The sequence below is a fragment of the Protopterus annectens genome, chromosome 4.part0 (assembly GCF_019279795.1).
Source record: "Protopterus annectens isolate FY-2018-M chromosome 4.part0, PAN1.0, whole genome shotgun sequence".
Classification (NCBI taxonomy): Eukaryota; Metazoa; Chordata; order Ceratodontiformes; family Protopteridae; genus Protopterus; species Protopterus annectens.
In genome coordinates, this window is record NC_056733.1 from 1,926,335,287 (window position 1) to 1,926,358,003 (window position 22,717).

The 22,717-nt window shown below is 38.3% G+C and overlaps 1 protein-coding gene across 2 annotated transcripts in view; it reads left to right on the plus strand.

Annotated features, from left to right (window-relative positions):
• LOC122800073 (gamma-aminobutyric acid receptor subunit gamma-2) overlaps window positions 1–22,717 on the plus strand; it is an 854,805-nt gene that overhangs the window by 766,676 nt on the left and 65,412 nt on the right. For both annotated transcript variants that reach the window (XM_044069578.1, XM_044069579.1), the window contains exon 8: window positions 656–861. In XM_044069578.1, coding sequence (XP_043925513.1) covers window positions 656–861 — 206 coding nt within the window. The remainder of the gene's footprint in view (window positions 1–655; window positions 862–22,717) is intronic.

The following is a 22,717-nucleotide window of genomic DNA, read 5'->3' on the forward strand; positions in this document are numbered from 1 at the left end:
AGTTATTTGAGCTTTTAGCAATTTGGTGTGAGTGTTTTGAAATTTGGTGGAATGACTTTTCAGTGAATTAAAGTAAACATATATATATATATATATATATATATATATATATATATATATCGTTATATACAAATGCATGTACACTGGCAGTATCCCATTGTTTAATTATGATTTTTTTTTCTGCTTGTATTGCAAACTCCTCTTTTATTGAGCAGTTGGGAGTGGCTGTATTAAACACAAATAAATGTTAATTGAGCTCACACTGTAGATCAACAGTATTCTATATAATTAGGCAGAAAGGCATAAAATAAATTAAACTTTTAAACTAGTGTCAGTGTTCATATAAATATGATACTGTAGGAGCTTGTGAACTTGCATTTGCTCTGTGAACAACAATATACCTGCAAACAAAGTGATGTACTGTAATCCTTCATCTAATATTACTCAGTCTAAGAGGCAATGAGCAGAAGTCTGTAAAAAGATCAGTCATGCATACAAAACTTAAACTGAGTTTGTAGTTATGATGTAGTAACCAGAAAGGTACTTCTCAGCAAAATTAGGACAAAATACACATCCTTCTTTATCTCAGTGGACAGTGACATTAATTGTATCATATCTGTTCAGTAGACTCAAAGACTTATTTTTTGCTTGACAGGTATTACAACTGTCCTGACAATGACTACACTCAGTACAATTGCTCGTAAATCTCTTCCAAAAGTCTCTTATGTAACCGCAATGGATCTTTTCGTATCAGTCTGCTTTATTTTTGTATTTGCTGCCTTGGTGGAGTATGGCACATTGCATTACTTTGTCAGCAACAGAAAGCCAAGCAAGGACAAAGACAAGAAGAAGAAAAACCCTGTAAGTATGCTTTGCTTGCACACTACAAAAATTTTCATCAATAATACATATTGTCTCAGCTTTTCCAAGATATGTCAAAGTCAGAATGTAACAGCAAACAACAAAGTGAGTTAAGAATTGCAAGTGCAGCAATAGCATACACCACAAAACACAAGATGTGTTTGCAGTGCAAACATAGTTGTAATAAGGCATGGTGAACAGGGTAACTGACCTGGGAGCCAACTTGTGGGATGTGCTGAAAGTTTGACTCAGGCCATAAAGTTAAAAAAAAAAAAAAAAAAACCCACAGAACAAGCTATCTTTGCGCAATTGTGATTGTCTCTTAACAGAAACTTGTAAGACGACAGACTTTTTTTGAAGGGTTGATGGAGGTGCCAAATTCTCTTGCAACAACTCTGAGGGCAGTAGCAAGGAAATATTTGTACAATTAAAAATAAATCAGTGATAATCACAATTAACTGTGGAGAAGAGTGCCAAAGTGAAAAATACAGGTACTTAATAAGGTATGGAGAATGTGATCTGAAGAGAGTGCTTGTGTTATATTCACTTGAATATTTAGATTATTAGTTAACCATTCTTAATTCATGTCATGTAGAACATACTGGAGCCTGCATGAGTTCCCAAAAGACCACATTAGATAGAGCATAATGTTGACATGAAACCATTTTTATATCTAACTTTCTTTATCAATTGTAACATCATGTTAGATACCATTTGCACTCTGCAGCCAAACAAGAAAGAACAGGAATGAAACAAAATCAGTTTAAGTCTTTTGGTTTACTGTTGTGGTACAGCACATGAACGAAATGAGCGATATTTGTCTGAACCACCGTCAAAATAGTATACACATGCAGGAGGTGTGCTGAACTGATTTGTTTCCTCCCAAATACTGAAGAATGACTTGAGCACATGTAAGTGGAACCTCAGTAACTTTCCCCTTTCAAATATTGTCATATACAGTCACTAAGCAAGCAGTAATGTCTTATTGTAGAAATAATGCCTGCCCAAGGGTGTTCTGAGGCCCACCACCTGGCATTATTTACACAAAAACACATACCCTGGAGGGCATTACTCCACTTAGAGAATGGGCTGTCTGTAATATTGTTGTTTTTTACTTACTTACATACTTATTATTTTTGTATTACTGTAACTTTTATATATTTTTTATGTAAAACAGTTCCTCCACCTAATATTTCAAAATCACTGTAGAATATGTATATGGTGCTGGAGGAAGCATTTTACATCCAAAATATAACATAAAAAAAAAAATCCAGATATTTGCTTTATTTCTTTAGCCATTACTCATAAAATGTGTGATTTGCTTCTAGTCATTTGGATTGAAGTCACTAAATAATGACATAGATATGACTTTCAGATTTTCACTTCTTCAGAAAATGCATACTAACATAAATCCTATTATTTAAGCAATTTTGTAATTTTATAAGAGCAATAAATAAAATCTATTTCTATTTTTAGCCTTTGTTCCCCCTTTATTTTAGACTTTATATAGATTTATTCAGCTGAAAGGTCGAGAGGTATGCAAACCTCTTTATTACTGCTGCTGCCAGTGGTAGATCTCACTTACTCACTGTCTCACACACACGCACACACATACACACACACACACACACACACACACACACACACACACACACACACACACACACACACACACACACACACACACACACACATATACACACATATACACGCACACACACACATGCACACACACACGCACGCACGCACACACACATACACACACACACACACACACACACACACCCACACACACACGCACATTTTTGTATTTTATTTATTTTTTTACACTGGCTAAACAGCAAAACTGCTGCTTAGCAAGTGTACAATAATTGCTCGATTTTTCTCTTACTGTCATACATGCATACACTGCCACAAACAGACATAAACACATAACTCACATTTTTTTTATTTTAATTGTTTCTTTCTTTTTTTATTTTACACTAGCTAAACAGAAAAAGCACTGTTTAGTGAGCATAAAATAATGGCGGCCGTTAGTTTATTTTTTCAGTCTGAATTCCACAGTAGCGTGATATGCTGCTGTGAAGCATCGGGCTTGTTTTTCAGTGACCATTACCTGTAGATTAACACTGTGCAGAAGAAGGTTCCTTCTACAATCAGGGTGTGATCTACAGTCTCTTAGTCTCTAAAAATATGTGCAGCATTCTAAAGGAACTTCACTTCATAATTCAGTGTGTGTTTTCTTTTTGTTTTTAACTGGTGTAGGGCAAGTATGATTACAGGGGAAATATATACTAAGTTCAGAGTTACTGCATGTATAAGAGTTCTCCTTCTCTGAGGTGCACAGATTTCAGAGATACTCTAAATATATATATATATATATGTATATATATGTATATATATATATATATATATATATATATATATATATATATATATATATTAGTACAGGAGTGCAGTGGGGTTCACCCCAACACAAAAACATCTTTCAAATACAACACAATTTGATGTTGTTTTCCTTGAATTGCACTACATTTTAAGGGTTTTATGACTTGTAGTGTAGAGTTTCAGACTTCAACGCATTCATGATGTCAGATATGAGCTTGTTGCTGTTCAGATGTATGGATTTTAAAAGAATTTGCTAAAAACTGAATCCTAAGAATTACAATGGCATTCTTTGTTGTAAATAATCAGCTGAAACAAACCATAGAATTCAAAGAAATTTTCTTGGTTCATGATAATTACCCAACTTGGGCTGGCCAATACACCTGGTATAGTAATAGTGTGAAAGACCTCATAGTCTCTGAATCAAACATTGCCCTGACAACCCTGACCACACTAGTGTTCTCGCAAAAGTCCTTACAGCACATTAGCAAAGGCATCCCCATACTTTATTAACTCTGAGAGCTACCATATCTAAATATGCAATGAGACGTCTTTGGAACTCTATTCCTTAAAAATCATTTAAATGTTCTTCTTCTGATGACTTCTGGTTGGATCAGGGTAAAAGAAGATGCCTTTTTGCTGGAATAATGAGCCCACACACCTCACAGTGCCTTCCATGCATGTGTTTTTCAAAAAAAAAAAAAACTACTGCAATAGAAAATTGCATCTGATGATTTTTAAAAATGTTTTATTTTACTTTGAAAGCTTTTACTTTGTAAATGGTGTCAAGGAATCTGATGAGATGCAAAATCTACTCGGGCACACCACACTTATCACAAAAGAGACAGTGGTAATAAAATGGTAATGTCCTCCTGGAAGTATCAAGAACTGCAACTCCAAGGAGGGTATCAGGATCTTTTTTTTTTTTTGCACTTCCCTATTGCTTTGAGTTCTGTAGTAACACAAGTGAAGGCAGGCCTCTAGGAAGCAAACATTGCAACAAGGAAGCAAACATTGCAACAGGAAGGAACAAGGCACGAAATGCAGCATTTAAATCAAGACAAGGATGCCCTAAGAGAGGCCTGAGCATATCTAAGTAGAGGTATAAAGGAGGATAAGAGGACCTATGGATGTAAACTTTAGAGACACTTCTCTGAATAAAGGGATTCCAGACATCTCTGGCAAGGCATACAATCTGTAACCAACTACAGGCCTGCATCCTCCCCATGTGATGACCACAAAGAATTTCTGAACAAACTAAACACCTACTTCAGCAGATTTGATATGGGCAACAGCACTGTGCCAAAAAAGTGCCCTGTCAGACAGGGTATGGAGGTGCTCTGTCTAAGAACATCTGATGTTCTGAGGACCCTGATGCAAGTAAACCTGAGAAAATTAGCTGGTCCTGATAATATTATGGGAAGGGTTTTAAGAGACTGTGCTACCAAATTGTACACTGTACTAACAGACACATGCAACACATCTCTGCAACTAGCCATTATACCCAGTTGCTTCAAAAATACAACAGTCATTCCCTTACCCAAGAAATCCCAGCCAACAAGCCTAATTGATTACCAGCCAGTTGCTCTTACATCAACAGTAATGAAGTGTTTTGAGTAGCTGTTTAAGAACCATTACTTTTCAAGCCTACCTACAACACTGGATACATTAAAGTTTGCTTATAGATCTAACCGTTGCATGGCTGATGCAATAGCTATAGCACTTCATGAATCCTTGGCACACCTAGGGAATAAGAATTGCTATGTCAGAATGCTGTTCATTGATTTTAGTTCTGCTTTTAACACTGTCATCCCCCAGAATCTGATATCAAAGCTGATCCAGTTGGGCATCAAAGCCGCCCCCCCCCCCATGTAACTGGATACTGGACTTTTCATCAACAGACCCCAAAAAGTACATGTGGGGAAATAACAGTTCAATCAGTATTACATTGAGCACAGGTGTCCCTCAGGGCTGTATCCTGAGTCCTCTGCTCTTCACCTTATTGACACACGACTGCATGGCCAAGCACGAATCCAGCAAAATCATCAAGTTTGCAGATGCTGTAGGTCTTGTCAGAAATGGTGAGGAAACAGGCTACAGCCTACAGAGAAGAAGTAGAACATCTAATAAGCTGATGTGACAGCAACAATCTGGCCTTAAATGTGAACAAGACCAAAGAATTAACAGTGGACTTCAGAAGGACTCAGGAGATACATCAATTTATTATTTATTTTTTTATTTTACATTTGTTGACCGGGCTAGTCTAGCTGGATATATGTCCATTTTCAGTAGAGGCCTGGGGAGAAAAGCTCCAAGCAAAAAATGGGAAATTTAACAATGCATATAACTATGAGAAGTACAATACAGAGTTAGCACTCTGATAGAGAACAGTTATAAAATAAATTTGTAAAACTAAACATTTTTAGTGGAAATTAAACTAAACAATTCAACAACTCACAGTAAAAGGTATAAGCAAGTCTTAGAAAAGGGAAAAGAATATATATATTATTCTAAAATTCCTGAGTAAGAGTCAGTAGTAGTAAGTCAATTTGGAGGTAAAGGTTATAGGAGTAGTGTATAGGGTTATGGATAGAAGTGAGAAAAGATGTCAATCTGGGTTAGTGCATGGACAGAGCCAATGAGCTTTGAGATGTTCTTTAAGATGTTTTTTAAAAAGAGAAGTAGAAGCAAGGGAAGTTAAGTCAGCAGGAAGCTGATTCCAGAATTTTCCTGCAGTGTTTGAGAAGAGTGAATCCCCAGCTTTGTTGTTAGCTTTATTAGAGGAGACTAGAAGTTTATTAGCAGAGCTTAGTGTAGGTAGATTCGTATAAGGTGTAATGAGATTAGTGAGGATAGGGGTATTATTAGGGTGGTATAGGATCTTTTGAGTAATAAGTAGTTGTTGATAGAGTATGTGGTTATGAAGTTCTAGCCAGCCAAGCTGTTTGAGGTTAAGGCAGTGGTGAGTTTTAAAGGGGGAGCTTGTGATGAATCTAGTTATGCTATTATAACAGGTAGAGAGTTTAGAGAGGTTGTTTTTGGATAGGTTAGTGTATATAACAGAGACATAGAAAAGGGTGGAAATTAGGTGAGTCTGGGCAATTGTTTTTCTTGCAGGAGGGGTAAGAAGGGGTTTTATTCTATAGAGGGTGCCAAGTTTTTTGTTGACAGACTTAATAGTTGAGTTAATGTGTACATCATAGTTGAGTTGATTATCAATAGTTACACCTAGTAGGTGGGTTGTAGTCTCTGGGGTAATGTTGGTACCATTGTTAGAGGGTATAGAGAAGGAAGGAACAGGTGATTTATGAGTAGTAGTTTTGATTTTTTGGGATTTAGGAGGAGGCAGTGTTGCATAAAACAGTCTTCAACCTTCTTAAAAATAGTTTGGGTGAGAGAGTGGAGAGAGGTTATACTTTTGGCTGTACATATTAAGGTGGAGTCATCTGCATACTGAATACAGGTGGCTTGGGTTATGTTAGTATGTAAGTTGTTAATAAATAAGGAGAAGAGTAGGGGACCTAAGATAGAGCCCTGGGGTACTCCTACTTTTACTGGTAGTAGTGAAGACAGGATGTTATGCCAAAGTACTGCTTGCTGTCTATTTTCCAGATAAGATCTAAACCATTGTATGGCTTGAGGATCTAGAGAGTGAGCCTTTAGTTTGTCTAGCAGTAGGTTGTGGTTAACCTTGTCAAAGGCTTTTGACAAGTCAATAAATAATGTAGAGGAATATGAGTTATTGTTACGATTTTTATTTATGGAGTCAGTAAAGGATAGAAGGGCAGTTGATGTAATGTGGAATGGCCTAAAACCATGTTGGCAGTTTGCTAGTAGGTTATTTTGTAATAAGTGGTTGAGTAGCTGTTTGTGAATACATTTTTCCATTATCTTAGCTAATGGGGACAGTAGGGCAATAGGGTGATAGTTAGAAAGCTCAGTAGATTGTCCTCCTTTATGTAGAGGGATGATATGGGATATCTTCCATAGAGCAGGGATTTTGCCCTCAGAGATAGATCTGTTAATAAGGATAGAGATGGGATAGTCTACGGCTTTAGCGGCTATTTTTAGGTATTCAGATGGGAGTTGGTCAGCAGAAGGGGGGTACAAGGCTTCAATTTTTGAAGTAGCTTACAGATGAAAGATGTAAATACAGGTTGTATTTGAAAGGTAGGTAAAGAAGTATTGCAGATATTTGGTTGGGAAGCAGTGAGAGGAGGTAAAAAATTGGCCAGGGTTTGAATGGCTTCTGTAAAGTAGTTATTAAAGGCATCAGGGATCAGGTTGGAGTTGTTACTATTGAAACCGGTTGGGTTTGGAGTGGTGGTGTGGCCTGGTTGAAGAAGTTTGTTTATCCCACTCCAGAATTTTTGTGGGGTTTGTTGATTGGTTTGTTGGAGGCCGAGGTAGTAATCTTTTTGTCTCTAAGAATATCTTTTTTGGTGGAATTTCTTAGTTGTTTAAATTGGAGGTGGGTTGTTGGACATTTGGTAGATCTCCAATTAGCCCAGATTTTATTTCTGAAGTGTATCTTTTGCCTGTTTTTTTTGTGAGCCAGGGGGAACATTTGGTTTTTATTCTAGTTGAGCGATAAGGGGCATGGGAGTCTAGGATATTAAGAAATTTAGTGTTGAAGTAGGTAACTGCTTCATCTAGTTCTAGATAGGTTAGTGGTGACCAGTCACAAGCTTGCAATTCGGTTACGAAGCTGTCTGGGTTAAAACTTGTTTTTGACCAGGAGGTTTTGAGATTATGTGTGGCGGGAATGTGGGTTTTTTGTTTAATAATGTAGGTAAGTGTGTGGTCACTGATATCATCTGTGAGGGTTCCTGGAGTATAAGATTCAGGGTGGCTGTTAATAAGGATCCAATCCAGAGTACTTTCCTTGTTAGTGAGTTTATGGATTCTTGTAGGAGTTGTAATTAGTTGAGAGAATCCAAAGAGGTTTATATGGTTGGTGGGGTTGAGAGAACTACAAGAAAACCAGTCTATATTAACGTCACCAAGTACAATGGTCTCCTGGGGTAGATGGGTAGAGAAATGACTAAGCAAGTTTTCTAGAGAATTTGTATTGTTACCTGGAGGTAGATACATGCAAATTATATAGATTGATTTAGAGTTATTGAGTTGGAGTTTGATAGTTAGGGTTTCAGATTTGGTATCTATTGATGGGAGCACATTAATGAGGGAAATTTGTAGGTTCGATTTGTAAAGAATGGCTATACCCCCACTTTTTTTCATTTTACGGTCATTTCTGAAGATGTTATAGCCAGGAGGGCTAATTTCAACCTCTAGAAATTAAGGGGGTGGTAGTGGAAAGAGTCAAAAACACCAAGTTCCTGGGTGTGCACATTTCAGATGATCTATCCTGGTCGACTCATATTAGCCACACAGTGAAGAAGACACAACAATTTCTGCACTTCCTATGAAAACTGAGTAAGGCAAACTTGTCTCAGTCTATCCTCAAGGCCTTCTACAGGGGGACTATCAAGAGCATCCTCTCAAATAACATCATCGTTTGGTATGGTAACTGGAAAGCATCTGACTGCAAGGCTCTCCTGAGGATAGTGAGGACAGAGGAAAAAGTCATTGGCTCCTCACTCCTATCCTTGAATGATCTGTATGATACTCAGTCTATGGGAAGGGCTAGGAAGATAATCGATGATCCCAATCACCCTGCCCATGACATGTACTTCTGCCTTTCCTCAAGCAAGCAGTATGACAGCTTACACTACAAATCATCTAGACTGAACAGGAGCTTCTTCCCTCTATCCATAAGTCTGCTGAATCTAAATGCCAGGCATGACAGCAAATAATCCGATCACTATGCCACTTGCTGTGAAGTATCATCTATAGTAATCACTCGGGCAAATTGCTTCAGTAAATGGAACAGTTAGCCTGTTTTCTTATGCTATTACTTCTTGAATGTGCAATAGTCATGAGTGAGTCATCACTCCATCCATGTGCAATATGAACATCAGAATATATCATACTACAGCTACTGATGAAGTGCAATATCTAAGCCATCACAATGTGAAATCATAGTCTTTGCAATACCGAGTCTATATTATGATGTCAAAATGTCAAAAGAGCGAATACTCTTACATCGACACAAAATAACTGAAGCTCCTAAATCTCGTATGGCCAGAACAGTGATTTTTTTCCCAGGGAAAAAAATTGCTAGGCCATTGTTAAGACTTTGCCATTTTCTTCACTGTAGTGCGATTGGTATATTTAAGTGGGGGGGTTTGGGGGGCACAGCACTGCCCCCACTTTATTTTGTGTGTAGATTTGTTTTTTTCTTTTTTTTTGTTGGCCCACCGATTTTTTTCCCTTGTGAGAAAATCGCTGTTATGGCCATTCAAGATTTAGGAGCTTCGGTTATTCTGTATCAATGTAAGATCAGTCGCTCTTTTGACGTTTCGATGTTGTAATATAGACCCGCAATACCTACTAGTATAATATTGTTTAATGTCTTCCTGTCCACTTGTGGTAATTTATTGTACTGCAATATTTTAAGCATTACTGTATGTGAGTTAGTCTTGCTGTCACTCAAACTATATGTTGATTGTTATATCTTGCACTGGGACCAAAGCGACATAATTTCATTCAGCTTGTAGTGCTGTGTATATCTGATTGACAATAAAGTTTACTTTGACTTTGCCTTTGGTTGCTGTATCTGCTATCAAGATGTGCAAGTTGTGTTTCAGGTTTTCCCAATAAAATTTAGAAGGAGGCAGACAGCCTAAGAAAACGATTGACAGAGTTATTCACAGAGCTGAACATCTTGATGGCCATTTCATATTTACTAACAAACTAGTGTTGGTCTGCTGTAAAGATATGTATAAGGTGATCTTGTTTCTGCTGCATTTTTCAAATCTCTGTGAGACCTTCCTACACTGGGAAGTGAGTATATCTTCAAGCAAGCTAACTGATTCTGTCCATTTGCATCCTGCTAAAGGGTACTGATGTGCTCACTTATAATTATGTTCCTGAACTGATTGGAGAAACAATATGTTGAGTTTATGCATCCATCAAAGAAATGTAATGGAAAAAAGCCATCCCTTTGATTAGCAGAGGATTTTTGCTTTGACATACACAGATGCCAAACAGCTTACAAGAAATTTTGTGGACACCAAGCCAGGCATTCAGAAATGCCATATAATTGAAAACAGTCAAGCCAGCACTATTAACTCTCTGCACAGTGAGCATCAATGCTTATTTCCTATGCATGCAGCCAGGCCTTTGTGAGTAACAGAATTGTAGTTGTGCTGTAACTTTATTAATGATGTCTGTTGCCTACTTCAGTAAAAAAAAAGGTACTCAGTTGTTTGAGGGTATGACCTAGATATTTGTTTTCAATAACCTGAGGAATATAGTTATTTTGTTTGTCGGTGATGGAAATGCCATTTTCTGCTGGAGGAAAAAAGCATAACATTGGTCTTTTTGTAGTTAATAAGGAGGTAATTAGATATGGTCTTCTGACAGAACATGCAAAATGAAGTTTCCAGCTAACTTTTCAGTTTATTCAGGAACTTATTGAAGTAGGAGTACATCATCTGCAGACAATGTGAGATTTAATGATGGAAGGTCATCAGTGATGTCATTATGAATAAGGAAATAAATAACAGAAGTCCCAAAACAGAGTCTCGGGGAACCCACTTGATTATGTTGTGGCCAATGTTAAATTTTGCTGGTTTGTTTAATAACAGTTATGGTTTGCTGCCTTAAATGCTGTGGACATAACAATCAATATTCTCATTGTGTGAAAAACAGAGCTTTTGTAGCACTGAAGCTATGTAGGAAGTCATATTGAAGAGACATTTTCAAACAGTGAGGACACAATTTCTAGGTAAAACATGCTATTTTGGTTTTGGGTGAGAATACTTTGGATAAAGGGAGAATGAAAGAATATTTTAGGACTGGAGGTACACTTCCTGTAGTAAGAGATAAGTTTAAGATATAGTTATAAGTTGGCAATTTTGTCTGCTTGGCAATTTTATCTGATGCTTTTTTAAGTGAAGTTAGTTGAAGAACATTGAATTTACAATAAAATTATTTTTAAATATGAGTTAATTTTATTTTATTTTTAGAGATGTAAGTAAACCAGATAGTAGCTACATACTAGAATATGGTAAAACTGGAGATGGGTGGGTTATTATTTAATTATTTTATTTATCCTTTGTTGGCCAGACTAGTCCTACTAGGCTAGTAGCCTGTTTTCAGGGCAGACCCATTGTGGCTTTTATACTACTAGGGGAAAATTTCCAGGGAATAAGGGAACATTTTTTTATAGGCGCCACAGAATCCTTTATATCCCTCGTAACTACCATCAGCTCACTCCACTGGGGACTCAGCTTAATGTTTCATCCAATGAATGACACACAGGAGTGCAGCATCCCCTTATGTGACACTCTAGTTTCAGCAACCCATTTCTCTGTTGTAGAAAATAGAACAAACAGCATTCTGAACCAAATGTGAATGTGCTACATAATGCATCACTGACACTGGATTTGGAGATGGTTAGGAGGTAGCAGGGGACTTGAATGTGTTAATTACTTCCTGGACTAATGACAAAAGAAAGACATGATAGTTATCTGCAGCATTAGTGTTTATGCTTCCTTGTGGAGTGTTAGCAGACTAGGAGGGATCAGTGAAACAGCCTGTTCATTGCTTTATTTTTGTTCCAGAAATGTTCAGGACTGATTGTATCTGACATGTATTTATCCCTGACATATACTGATGGCTGTTCTAGCTTGTTTTCCATGTGAGATATATATATATATATATATATATATATATATATATATATATATATATATATAGTGCAGATGGCTGTTAGGGTAGCTACATCTTTTCCAACCCAGAAATACATTATCCCTGTGTTTCAAGAAGTCCTTCAATTCCTCAGCTGGCGTAATGATTAAAGTCTTTGTCTCCCATGCATTGGATATAAGGTTTGATCCTGACCTGCGGACAATGCCTGTTTGTGTGTTCTCTCTTTATCTCTGTAGGGTTCATCCCACCTCTGAAAAATATGCTGAGTATTTCGATCTCAAACTCACCCAAGAATGGAGATGTGGGCAGCTGCATAGACTTTTCAAGTTGCCCTATAGGAGGAAGTTTTGAACAGACCAGTCACTTTGGGCATATACTGTAATGCACAGTATCCTCAACATAGGAGAACAGGGATCACAGACTGAGTGCTATGGCAGGACTAGCCTCTCAACAGTGTAAATATGATTATAGGTGATTCATTCATGTTGACTAATGTCACCATATGGGCATGGGTATTTGTTGGTCATAAGTAGGTTGAGGAACTGACCTACTCTTATCTATGCCAGGGACCCATGCTAATGGTGGGAGGGGTGTAAATACCCCCTACTGGCCAGTATGTGCCCATCATAAAGACCAGCAGCTCTGGGTCATTAAGCTACCGTCTAGCCAGTGCCCACTGTTTAAGCTTGGGTTACCTGGGATAGCTCTGGTGAGCAAAATGGGTGGGACAACAGGAGTGAAGAGGGATTGGCCATTCTATCCTTCTGTCTGTCAAACCTGTCAAACACGAACTAAGAATTACTAAACTCATTGCAAGTAAACTGACAGGATGCAGCTTGGAAGTGGATAACATAATGGAAAGGGGGAGACATCCTATGTATCCAGGAGACAAGATGGAAGGACAGTGCAGCAAGGCCACTTGGCTTGGGATCCAGAGTCTACTACTCAGAAGGAGGACAGACTAGAAATGGTGTGAGAATAGTGGTGAGAGAGAGGCTTCAGAAGGCAGTGAGGTATGTCATTATTACTCACAGCAGTCAGAATCCAGTGTAATGACAGAGCAGTATTCATAATCTCAGCCTACGCCCCACAGCAGGATTGAGATAGTGCAAAAAAGAGTGCATTCACTCAAGACTAGATAAAGCAGGAGTGGGTGACATGAATACACATATTGTGACAGGCAGAACAGGATATGAGAGCTGCCTGGAGCCACGTGGGTGGGACAACAGGACTAAAGAAGCAGAGGCTATTATAGACTTTTGTCTGGCAAATATCTTAATGATAGACACCACATGGTTCAGAAATACAGTCAAAAGAACACACACAAAAGGGGCCAACATGGAACTCAAATAGACTTCCTCCAAATAAGGAAAAAGCATTGGGAAAGAATCAGTGATTGCAAAGTCATCCCCAGGGAAACAGTCAGCTCAATGCATAAACCACTGGTTGCCACAGTCAGCAGCAAGCAGTGGTCAGAGAAGGTTCTAAGATAAACTGAGACCAGGCTGATGACCTGGAAGCTGACAGGAGACAAAGCACAACAGTTCCAGGAATTACTCAGGACTCTGGCAAATCAAGAAGAGGAAATGTGTGGAGATGAAGAAAGTGGCAGAACCTCAAAACAGCATGTGTGAGGATTACAGAACAGATATGCAGCTGAGCCATGTATGGACATAAGATATATGTAAGAAAAGATACAGGTGGAATGCAGGAATCCAGAAAATCATCAAAAGAATGAAGACGTTCAGGAAAATGTGGGCAGTAAAAGACAGGCCAAGATAAGATCGAATACTATTTGGCTAACAAAGAGGATAAGAAAGGAGTTGCAATAGCAAAGAACAAGGCATCAGAGGCACTCTACCAGCTTCTGTAAAGTAATTTAGCCAATGGCACAAAGAAACTATATCAGGTTGCAAGGCAAAGACAGAAAGATAGAAAATATAGTAAGACACCCTTCATAATGGATGCCAGCAACAACCTGCTCACCAGTCCACAAGACAGCAAAGGCATATGGAAGGAGAACTTCCAGCAGCTTCTGAATGAAGAAATCCCAGCAGAAACTGTACTGTTCCAGATACAGCCTTTGAGGAGAAAAGAGGAGAAGCCCACTGTAGAAGAAGTAAGAACAACACTAAAGAAAATGAGGTTGAGGTAGCAGCAATCTCAGATGAGTGTGCAGATATGATAAAGATGTTGGGTGAGATAGGATAAAAATGTCTCCTGAAGGTTCTTATAGCAGTGTAGTGGGAAATGAGTATTCCAGGTGACTGGAGAATATCCATACTAGTGCAAGTATTCAAGATCAAAGGGGACCGGCAGAACTGTGGACAGTACAGAGATATCATACTCCGGGCATGTTGCATCAAAATTATGGAGACGGTAACTGATAAACAAATATGCAGAATAGTAGAAAGTAAGATGGGAGATGAGCAGTTGAGATTCAGATCAGGATGCAGCACACCTCATCCAATGTTTGCAGTGAGACAGATAGTCGAGAAGAAACTAGACATGAGGAAGGAGTCCAACTGGGCATTCCTTGTCTTGGAGAAAGCATATGACAAGGTCCCAAGAAAGCTGATTTAGGCAGTCCTGTGTTGGTTCAGAGTCCCAAAACGCAGGCAGAATTAGTGCAGGCTATGTACAAAGGACCCAATGTCTCAAGAATGAACAGTTTTCAGTCTCACAGAGGAGTTACCTGTGGTAACAGGAGTGCATCAGGGTTCAGCTCTGAGCCTGCTGCTGTTCATACTAATGATGGACTGCATTAGTAAACAGGGTGGGTGGAGGGGACAGATCGACAACTTTGCTGTATGTAGATGATGTGACATTACAAGCGGACTCTGAGCAACACCTTCAGCAAAGGATAGAAAAATGGAGTGGAAAACTGAGGGATATGGGATGAAACTGAGTACAGATAAGACAGTTGTAATGGCAGCAAATGGTGGAAATCAGAAGACGCTGAGAACTGAGATAGAAGGGAAAATAGTTGAGCAAGTTAACAGTTTCAAGTATATAGGAGGAGTTTTAGGGTAGTATATGACAGAAGAATGCTAAAGAAGTTGAAAAGTAAGGTGTATAGATCAGTGATGTGACCCAACCAGTACTACCGTATGGTACAGATACCTGTACAGTAGAGACAGAGCAGCTGAGGTAGCTAGAGATGATGGAGATGAAGTTCCTGAGACAGATGCAGGATGCAGTCTGTGAGACAGATGAAATGAGGACATAAGAGCAGAAGCCAAATTAGCTCCTATTGTAGAACATTTCAAAGAACAGATTACAGTTCAGGCACATGTGCAGAAAAGCAGAAAACAATTCTGGTAAAGAAGATTTGCGACAGACAGGAAGAATCCAAAAAGAAACAAGAGTGTCCAGCAAAGAGGTGGATGGATTATGTGGGAGAAGACTTGCAACAGTCAGATACAAGTGTCAGAAAAAAGTTAAAATAGTGGCATTGAATAGATAGAGATGGTGACAGTTGACACAAAATTCCAACCCCATGTAGAAAATGAGAACAAGTGGTTGATGATGATGATAATTAAGGTCCTCAGTTAGCCATGGGCATTTCCTATCTTTTAGTATTCTTTGTGTACTTAGGAAAAATGTGTCTGGGATTTTTGCTCAGATTGTGATGAAGAACGATAAAGCATATCTCGGACTGTTAACGTGTTAAACAGGTAAACAATCTAAGGCATTAAGGTGAGGAATAAGTATTGTTAGCTAGTGTTCTGGGCAAAAGAATCCTGTTGCTAACAGTGCCTAGGGCTTTCCTCATTTGTAGGACCAAAAGGGAACCACTGGACAGTGGTTACAAAATATTTGGTAAGGAGATTGACAGTATTGCAGTGGCTATATTAGTGATTATGAGATCTAAAGATGACGGTTTATCTGATGGGGGTTGAGCCTTGTTGAAAGGTTTACTAATTACTCGTGGTTGAGGTGTCCAGGCATTTTGTTACTTTGTTTTGAATCAGATGCTTTAGCATTATAGTTGAAATCTCCTAGAATTATTGTGCTGTCCTGATGGCCCTTGCAGAAAATGTCTGTTTGGATACCTTTAATTATTTGAACAGAGGAAAGTGGAGAAGATATAAGCACTGGTGATTTATAGATTTGTGTTTTTACTGATAGGTTAGTTAATTAGTACCCAGGTCAGTTCTTTATCATTTGCTACATTGGTGGTGCTAGAGTCAATAATGTTCAGAGAAGTGTTATGTCTGACAATCAGTATGACACCTCTACCATTCTTGGGACAGCTATATTGTCACACAGAAATTTGTAGTTAGAGTGAATAAAACCTGATACATAAATTTTGTCATTAAGCCATGTCTTTATTATAGCTATAATGGTTTTCAGAATAGGTCCAGGCTTCTAATGAGAACCACTTTTGATCAATACTTCAGGTGTTGATGTAAGCAATTTTAAAATCCTTATTTCTGAGTATGGGCACATTGCTTGAGAGACAGATGTTATTACTGGTAGTGCTGGATGTAATAAAGGAATGTTGCAATTGTTACGGTGGGTCAGAGTTACTGTGGATGTCATCTGACATAAGGAGTTTGTCAATAAGCTAGTAAACTGTGGCAGTCAAGCATTTCTTAAAATTTGGGGCAAGATTTATGTATTATAAAGGTCTGTACTATAAACTGCTTTCTGGTTATGTAGCTAAGGAGGTTGGAATATGGTAATATATGATGCTTGATAGTGAATCTTAGATTGAGTATGAAAGGGTGGTGCTAAGTTTTACATAATTTTCAGGCAGTCTATAACACTTAGAGTAATAAGAGAGCTGGTTAACAGGGGTCTGAGTAATGAAATTATTAAACCTAGTGAATAGACAGACTGACAGTGTTAAGATGAATTAGGTATGAGTTGGTGCTGTGAAAGAGAATAGATCATAAGTAGTAGAGTTGAAGACAATGTGTTAAGTGAGTGGAAAAAAAAAAGGTGAAGTATGCGATGTGGTGTAAGAGGAGATGAGCGTGAAAGAAATCATTCATCTATGTGATGCCTTTAAGTAGATTGTTGAAGGGTCTGATTGGTTGAACAATGTTTATCTGATGTAAGGGGTCTGGATAAGTATAAGTTTGTTGACGTGTGGTGGGTGGGAATAGAGGCAAGGTGGAAAGCAGTAACCACCAAAATGAAAACAATCACTAAGAAGCATTTGAATGTTTCTGCTACTTATGAGTGTACTTTGAGCAGGAATCAAAACTGCATGGGAGCTCCAATTATGAGGTATGTCTCAGGAGAGGTAAGCAAATTGTGGTCCAACAAGGTCTGGGCAGCTGTGTATTAGATGGTCACTGTATCCCTCCAGCAGGGCTAGGAAGCAGTATCAGATCTATTAAATCATTTACAATACAGTTATACTCACTAGAGTTGACATTCAAGTCAATAGTAGTAGAACCCCAACACTCACTTAAAGCCTTAGCATTTGGCAGGGAAAAGAACTGTGTGTAACCTTACTCTGTGTTAAGGTTAGATTTGTCAAGTCTTCTACATTAGTGTGGGTGTAGACCATGAGTTCACTGGAAGAGAATTCTTCACTAAGTAGTTGGACAGCAGTTGTATTGCTCCACCATCCATTACATAAAGCCTTAACATTTGACTAGAGAACAGAAGCTAAACTTTTAATTTTTTTTCTGAACTTTTTCATTTCATTAAGAATTGAAACTTCCTTTGTATTGTAGGAAAATCTCCTCACCCTAGTAGCATCTATAGCTCTAGCCAAAAATGTCCTTCTCCTGATGCTTGAGTATGACCTCTGTCATCTCACTTTTCATTCATTGTACAATACACAGAGACTTCAGACCACTTTTAGCAATATGTGACCATTTTTTTCTTGCTGGTACCTGTTTACACCACTGTCACTACTGTCATATCTTTAAGAGCCTCAGATGGTTACCCGTTACAGAAGAATGACCCTTCTTCAGTTGACTTCCTTTCAAAATTTAGAAATACAGCTATAGAACTCTGGGATAGAAAATTCCCAGTCAGAGATCAACTATATTCTTTAAGAATCTCACAGTTTGATATTTTCAGGGCCCTGCTCTCATGAACAAAATTCTCCAAAGTAATATGTAGAAATTCACTCAATGAATTCAAGAAAGCCTCTTTAAACATCTATACAAAAAAGTGCAATTACTTTAAGGATAATGTATGTCAAAGAATGCAACAATAACTGATATCACTCATTCCTTACCACAGCCTGGTTTTGTATCCTATCTAGTAGTTGCCTATGTTCCTAGGTCTATACTGTATATAACATACACATTATATGGTGTACAGTACTAGAAATAGAAAATTTTCCCTTGTTGCATCCAACATTAATCTTTTATGTTCTATCAAAGATGCTGTTGTATACATGACTGCATGTAGAAAATTTAGTAATCAGTTGTGAATATGTGCTCTGTATACTTACTCAACTGATTGTTGCATGTTTCACTGCTTTTAACTCTATTCACTTACCTTTTTTCCTAGGTCATGACTGTAAAGGTTCTTTTAACATGCCCAGCTACCTGGTTACCGAAAAGTAAATAAATAAATGTCTTTTCTAAATACATAGTGTCCCATAATTCAATAAACTTCTTGTATGCTTTGCACAAAGGAGGCCCTACACGGAGTTTACATGATTGTGTGGCTGTGCATAGCAAGTGGTAGCATGCAATGCATATTAATTACATGTGGAATGCCTAAGCTAGGTTTCATGGCTGGCAACAGTGCTGCTGGCCAGGAAACTGTGTAAGTGAATGTGGATATCAATTCTGTGTAAAGCAGAGCATCTAAATTCCCCAGATTTGAGCGGAATGCCACAGTGATCACCAGGGCTTCACAAATAGCTGTCAGTCTGCTACTGTAACACATCTGCACAAAATCCAACATAACGAGGGAACAAAAAACAGAAATAGGGAAATATTTGACAAAGTTGTCACATAGAAATATGTTAGAATGAAACATTCTCAACGTCTTAGAGCATACAATCTGGACAAAGACATAAATAATGGATGCACAAATGCCCAAAAAAGACAAACGTTAATATTGCTCTTACAAACTTAGAAAGTTGATAGAGTAATAGGTTGCACAGACTCATGCACTTTCTGAGGAGCATGAAGTTTGAAATTCAAACATATGCCATTGGTTTCTGACTTCAATCTGCAATGACATGCCAGTGATTTGCCAGAAAACCAAAATGTTATGAGGAAAAGATCAAAAATAAAAGACAAAAACTGAATGTTCTGCACAAATCAAGACAATTGAGAGATATGAAAAATGTTTATAATTTTGACTCACATCATTCCTGAGATCATCCCAGTGATATGGTAGAAAGCCACAAATTTGATAAGGAACATATCTGGACATCCTGGAATATCTGGACAGTTGAAAGGTATGAATGCAAAATGTATGATCCAAACACAGTACAGGATAGTGTACCTACAGCACAGAGTATTTTGATATCCCATTCCTGGCATTGTGTACCAAAGCTGTGTAAATGATCTGTAACGGGGCATGTACTGCCATGTCAAATGAACACTCAGGGGAACTGTGTGTATTGAACAGTGACAGACATAAATTGTTGGAATGAACACAGGGAAAGAGGGCTGGTGAAAATGTTCAGTACACAGCAGAGGAGGGCTTGTCAATGGAAGATGGTTGTAGCAGCTACAACAGTCACATATCTATATGGTACACTAGGGACTGTACAGTGAAAATTGTGTTTATGTGACTGTCACACAAGGTGACATAATTTATTTTATTTATTTATTTATTTATTTATTTTACATTTGCTGACCGGGCTAGTCTAACTGGATATATGTCCATTTTCAGTAGAGGCCCAGGGAGAAAAGATCCACAAAGACAGATAGTTGCAACAACAGATACGGCAGACTTTACAGACAATACAGTTGTTTACATAGCAAGTTAGTAATCATGAGATATAACAAATTAAAAAAAAAGGACAAAACAATAATAGAAGAAAAAAAATATTTAGAAGGCCGTGACACATTCCTAAAGTCCAAGTTGGATATACATCATGAAAAATGTTATTTACAAGGCAGTGACAATCATAAAGTCCAAGCTGGATATACATCACGAAACATGTTATTTACAAGGCAGTGACAATTCATAAAGTCCAAGCTGGGTAAACATCATCATTTCCTGGAATGGTTTGTAAGAAGGATAGACTTTATCCAGTCTTAAATAAGCTTAAGTGATCAGATTCACAAAGGTGTAAGAAGGAAATGGACTTACTGTAGCAGTAGAGAAATTAGTATTTAGTGCACAGAACATAAGATAACAGGAAGGGGATTCTTAGTCTGGGTTAGTACATTGGCATAGCCAGTGAGTTGTAAGGTATAATTTGTGTTTCTTTTTGAATAGTGCAGTTGAAGAAAGAGATGTGAGTTCACAGGGAGGTAAGTTCCAGGTTTTTCCCACAGTGTTAGAGAAAAGTGAATCCCCTGCTTTATTGTTGTGTTTTTGTCTGGATACCAGTAGTTTATTTGCTGAGCGTAGGTTTGTAAGATTTTTATACGGGGTGATTAGACTCATGAATATTGGTTTATTGCTAGGATGATAAAGGGTCTTATGGGCAATAATAAGTTGGTGGTATTGAATCTGATAATGCAGCTCCAGCCAACATAGTTGTTTTAGATTTTGACAGTGGTGGGTTCTAAATGGGGAGCCAGTTGCAAATCTGGCAATGTTGTTGTAGGAGGTTGCCAGTTTATTGAGGTTGCTTTTAGATAGATTAGTGTAAGTAGGTCAGGCACAGAAGAGAGTTGAGAAGAGGTGGGTGTGGGCAATAGTAGTTTTAGCTATAGGAGTAAGGAAGGATTTAATCTTATAAAGGAAGCCTAGTTTTCTGTTGACTGATTTTATTGTGGTGTTGATGTGAGTATCAAAGTTAAGGTTGTGGTCTATTATTATTCCTAAGAGATTGGTGGTAGCGTCAGGAGATATGACGGTGCCATTATTAGATATGATAGTGAAGTCAATTGGGGTGGACTTTTGTGTGGGAGTAAAGAGCAATGATTTTCTTTTTGGGATTAAGGAGGAGGCAGTGCTGTAAGAACCATTTTCCTACTATTTCAAAGACATTTTGGGTGAGGGACTGCAGTTCAGAAGGACCAGTAGTGGAGCATAGTAATGTGGAGTCGTCTGCGTATTGTATGCAGGTAGCTTGAAGGATCATTACATTTAGATAACAATGGAGAGGATGTCTGTGTGAGATAAGCATCCTTACATGGATAATGCAGAGGACATGTATCAGAGATCTGACATACAATTGGAGTAGGGTGCATATTGTGAAGTTGTGCAAATGGATATGCCTGAATATCACTGTACTTTCAACAGATGTCTTCAGCAAGGTGGGCACAGGTAAAGGCTGATGGAAAACATTACAAGAACCAGCCACAATCATGGACAATATCAGAATAGTAACACCAGTAATCCCACGCCTCTGACATAACATATGTGATTTACAGTGACATGAGATGAGTCAGCACACACGCACTTGAACAACTATTATGATACATCTACACTCTATGAGGGTAACCATGCACACTGTCCTGACACTGTAATATCTGCTGGAGGTGTTAGGAGGGATACTGCCATACTTGTATGCGACAGTATGGGGGATACAAGCTAGTTGTCTTGTATGTATGGTATATATATGGCACAATCCACACTGTCATAAATGATATACATGTCATTAATATTGTTAAACACCTATGTATGTAATGTGTTCATCAGCAGGACAGGTAGCACACATGCATCTGGTGTAACAACTTGAATGGTGCTCCATGCCTTAAGACAGTTATATACATTCCACAAAAGGCATACCTAGGTATGCTGAATACGTTTTGTGACAGCTCACTGTGACAAAGGTGGTATACCTCAGTTACACATCACTGAAAGATGTGTTGGGAGATACATGAAGAAGGGTGCATTGTACACAGTTGTTGGTGTGATGAACGCTGGGAATCATGAAGGTATTATGGCCTCTAATGTGGATGTCCATCACATGCCCAGTACTTGTGTTATATTCAAGGGAGTAGTTAGAACTGCGACCACATGCTGATGGATGTACCACTTACCAGCTACCCCAGCACATGGGTCACATACCTATCAGTCTGATTATAGTGTGTGATGTCCACATTATACTTGGGTGGTATGTTTGTTTTCTGAATTAACAAATCCCCCATGTCTCTTGTCAGTGCAGGTGTTGTCTTGCGTCTAGAAGCAGTGTTTATGTGTTGCTACTGTCTGCATTATATTAATGTCACAGTTAGTCAATGATTGCCCACATTCTGTAGTTGTTCAGGCAGCTGTGTGCCATAGCATGTATGTCACCTGTGATGCCCATCACTTAATTAATGGACAGTGAAGGGCCTAGCAGATAGCCCTGAGATATGTGACCTGACATATATGTCACATCATACATTTCAACATAGTAAGATGCCATGTATGTGATACACTGGGCTACCCATTTGGTGATCTAGCTGTTTATGGCCACAGTGTTGAGTGAATACCTCAGTGTGGATTTGTATCACATGCCTTGACATGGTCAGGTTTCACAAGATGATACTGTTGTCATCATCCATGCCCTAGATGACCTATTTGACAATATCTATCAGATGTAACAGACATGATGTAGCATTAACAAGTCACACAATCTGTTGCACACAGAATA